Raw genomic sequence first — 2757 nt, 5'->3', positions numbered from 1 at the left:
TGATTTTTGCACGAGATCTGAGACTGCAACCTTTTTCGTTTTCAGAAGTGCTTCGTACTCCTTCAACAGAGGTCCGAGTTTCCCGGCTGCGTTTCAACATAGCGACGCTTTCCATCGGCAAAACCCCCATTTGCCAAACCCTTACTTCGGATATAATGGAAAATATGCCGGTTTGAGTGTTTACTATAATCCTCACAGCTACAATCAGGCGAAACACCAGCACAAAGACTCTGATCTGGACTATTCAACTAAACCATACAGCTCAAGGCGAAAGACTGACTATGAGCAGTTTTAGGCGTATTTGTTAGTTTTTAAACTGTGCTATTAATAAATTTGGGTTCTGTTCAACTATTTGATTACGTGTGTTTTAGGCATTCAATTGAGTTGCAAGAGCGGCAATAAATAGTGGTTTTTATTGCCCCGAAAAAATTTACAGCCTTCGTCCCGGAAATTTATATTTGTGGGACTCAACCCTTTATAGAGATTTATTTCCCCTTTATAAGGACCTCCATCAGAAGTGCATTTAAAGACTTTAAGCTTAGGAGTTTTTGCCGGCCGTAAAATGAACGTTTTATGGATATTCTTCGAATGGAACACGAAATTCGTGGGCATAAAATGTTTGATGTTTATTTTGCTTTGTTGGACTTTCAAGTTGATGCAACCGACTTGGATGGATAAATAAATAATGAAGTTTTGAGGCCCAAGTTACCTGGTTGAGGGCAAGTTTCCTTATTTCTATTCTCCTTTACCTGCACCTGAAACAACGAAAAAAAACATGTATTTATTGCTTCATTGCCGTCCAATTTTCGATTAATGATCAAGTCAATGTTTATACTGATCTGCTCCAAAATCACCTGGGGCTTCACCGGTAATTTAATAGCAATGTTGATTTTGCTTTAGCAGGATTATGGATTTTGCAGGAAAATCAAAAGCTGCCAAGTGTTGCGTTTATTTCGCATTCAGTATTCAGGGCGTGTAAACAAGCTGGTGCTGGAATAGCGTTTACGCATTACTAGGATCATCTGAATAAGCAAAACCTCAATAATCGCTTACACAAAACAGCTTTTTCCCAGCTTTTCCTGAATTTTTCCTCGAGACACTGAACTTATTTGTTTGTCTACACCATTGAGAATTTTTCCTCAACGGCCTCATTTGAAAGCAAAAAACTTGCAGGCTGAATCGGACAACATTCTTGCTTCCATCTAGTGCCAAATTTAACCGCAGTTTTCACCAAGAAGCAGATTGAAAATTTCTGTTTGTTATTTATGCTGAAAAAACCGCAAACTTGTGGCTTCTTTACATGTAAAGATGTTGATATTTTCTCTTCTTCAAATAACTGTTCAATGCAACTGGTTTTCTGCTGGATCTTTAGACCATTTTTGACCAGCTTTTGCACGCGTTTTATCCACTCAAAGAATAATTTGCGGCGATTCTTTCAATAGTGTACATAGTAGCTTCAAATCGTCGGGTGATTTTCAATAAATTGCCTTCACGTAACTGAAGTCGCCCTTCATTCCTTAACTTCTCTTTGCTATTGTTGCTCTTAATCAACTTGAAAGTTCCAAGGCCTGTTTCGAAAGCCACTTTTACGCAAACCAATCTGTGTTAATTTAGTGAAAAGTTGTTAAAACTGTTACATTTTTACCAGTAGATTTGCAGCTGGGAATTACGCAAGTGTTAGTGAAACTTTAGCTCGTCTTGATCTTGACAAAACATTCTTCTCCGAGTCTCAATAAGCGACGGAAACATTTATGGCAGGAATTATAACCGGAAAACAAACGTGAAGACGGGAACTATTAAAGCGCGATTCGAAGGAGCTTATGAATACTGGAAGTTACGAGCTCACGAAGGAGAAATAAGTCAGAAAAATATTTTACATAACTTCATATGTTGTATACAAACACGTCGTTCCGACGTGACGGTTTTTAATTTCCTGCTTGAAGTATCGGGCATTTTTCCCGAGATTTTACACCTTGTGTGCCATGCACAGCCGCATTTCACTGCGGCGAAAAATTGCTCGGTAATGCACTTTCAACACACTTTGCTATCACAATTTATTCCACCTAAATGTCTAATGGCGAGATTATTAATTATTTTCCGGGTGTTTTTAATTAAGGAGAGGCTTGGGGCGGCGGAAATTTGTGCTTTCACGACAAGCTCGAGAAGGGTCGATTTGGGCAAATATTTGGGGAAAAACGGCAAGAATTGATTCGAAAGCTCCAAATTCTGGACGTGAACGCGTTGAATGGTGTGCGCTCAAATAATCACATTTAAACAAAAATGAGAAAACAAAAATACTGCAAAGTAATTAATTTCACAAACAAATGGACGGCACGCAACCTGGCAAGAAGAAACTTTCCAGTACAAGAGCGCTGATGTGCTTGATTAATTTCATATTCATTAACTTTTCGCATCCGGCCCTTCGGGTAAATAATGACTTAATTGGCGCAACACAATCAGAAACTACATCGTTATCTAGATAACAATAAATTCCTAAAGCCAACAGTTTATTTTTCGCCTCCATAAATTTCCCTTTTAAGTTTCAGTCTGTGGCGAAACGTTGTAGTTGGCGTAATTTATTGGAGATCTTTGCACGAGTTTTGGGCAAACTTCCCTAAATGACCTCAGCTGTTCGAAATTTTACAGCCATCAGCGTGATTTAAATGTAAATGATTTATGAGCGACTAATTTAAATTATTTTATTACAAACTTCTTTTTGGGTATTTCGCCTCAAAAATTTTTGTCTTTAAAAAAGAC

The 2757-nt window shown here is 38.1% G+C and overlaps 1 protein-coding gene across 1 annotated transcript in view; it reads left to right on the top strand.

Moving 5' to 3' along the window:
* The window catches only part of LOC109542719 (glucose dehydrogenase [FAD, quinone]), a gene marked incomplete in the record, with an annotated part of 7103 nt that extends 6755 nt beyond the window's left edge, over positions 1-348 (top strand). The window contains 1 exon segment of the mRNA XM_048662028.1: positions 46-348. Within this exon segment, the coding sequence (XP_048517985.1) occupies positions 46-295 (250 nt within the window).
* Between the last annotated feature and the right edge of the window lie 2409 nt (positions 349-2757).

The sequence above is a fragment of the Dendroctonus ponderosae genome, unplaced genomic scaffold (assembly GCF_020466585.1).
Source record: "Dendroctonus ponderosae isolate FM_Combo_2020 unplaced genomic scaffold, Dpon_F_20191213v2 Dpon_F_20191213_10, whole genome shotgun sequence".
In the NCBI taxonomy this organism is placed as follows: domain Eukaryota; kingdom Metazoa; phylum Arthropoda; class Insecta; order Coleoptera; family Curculionidae; genus Dendroctonus; species Dendroctonus ponderosae.
Note: the sequence above shows the minus strand (reverse complement) of the source record. Positions and strands in the feature narration are given on the sequence as shown.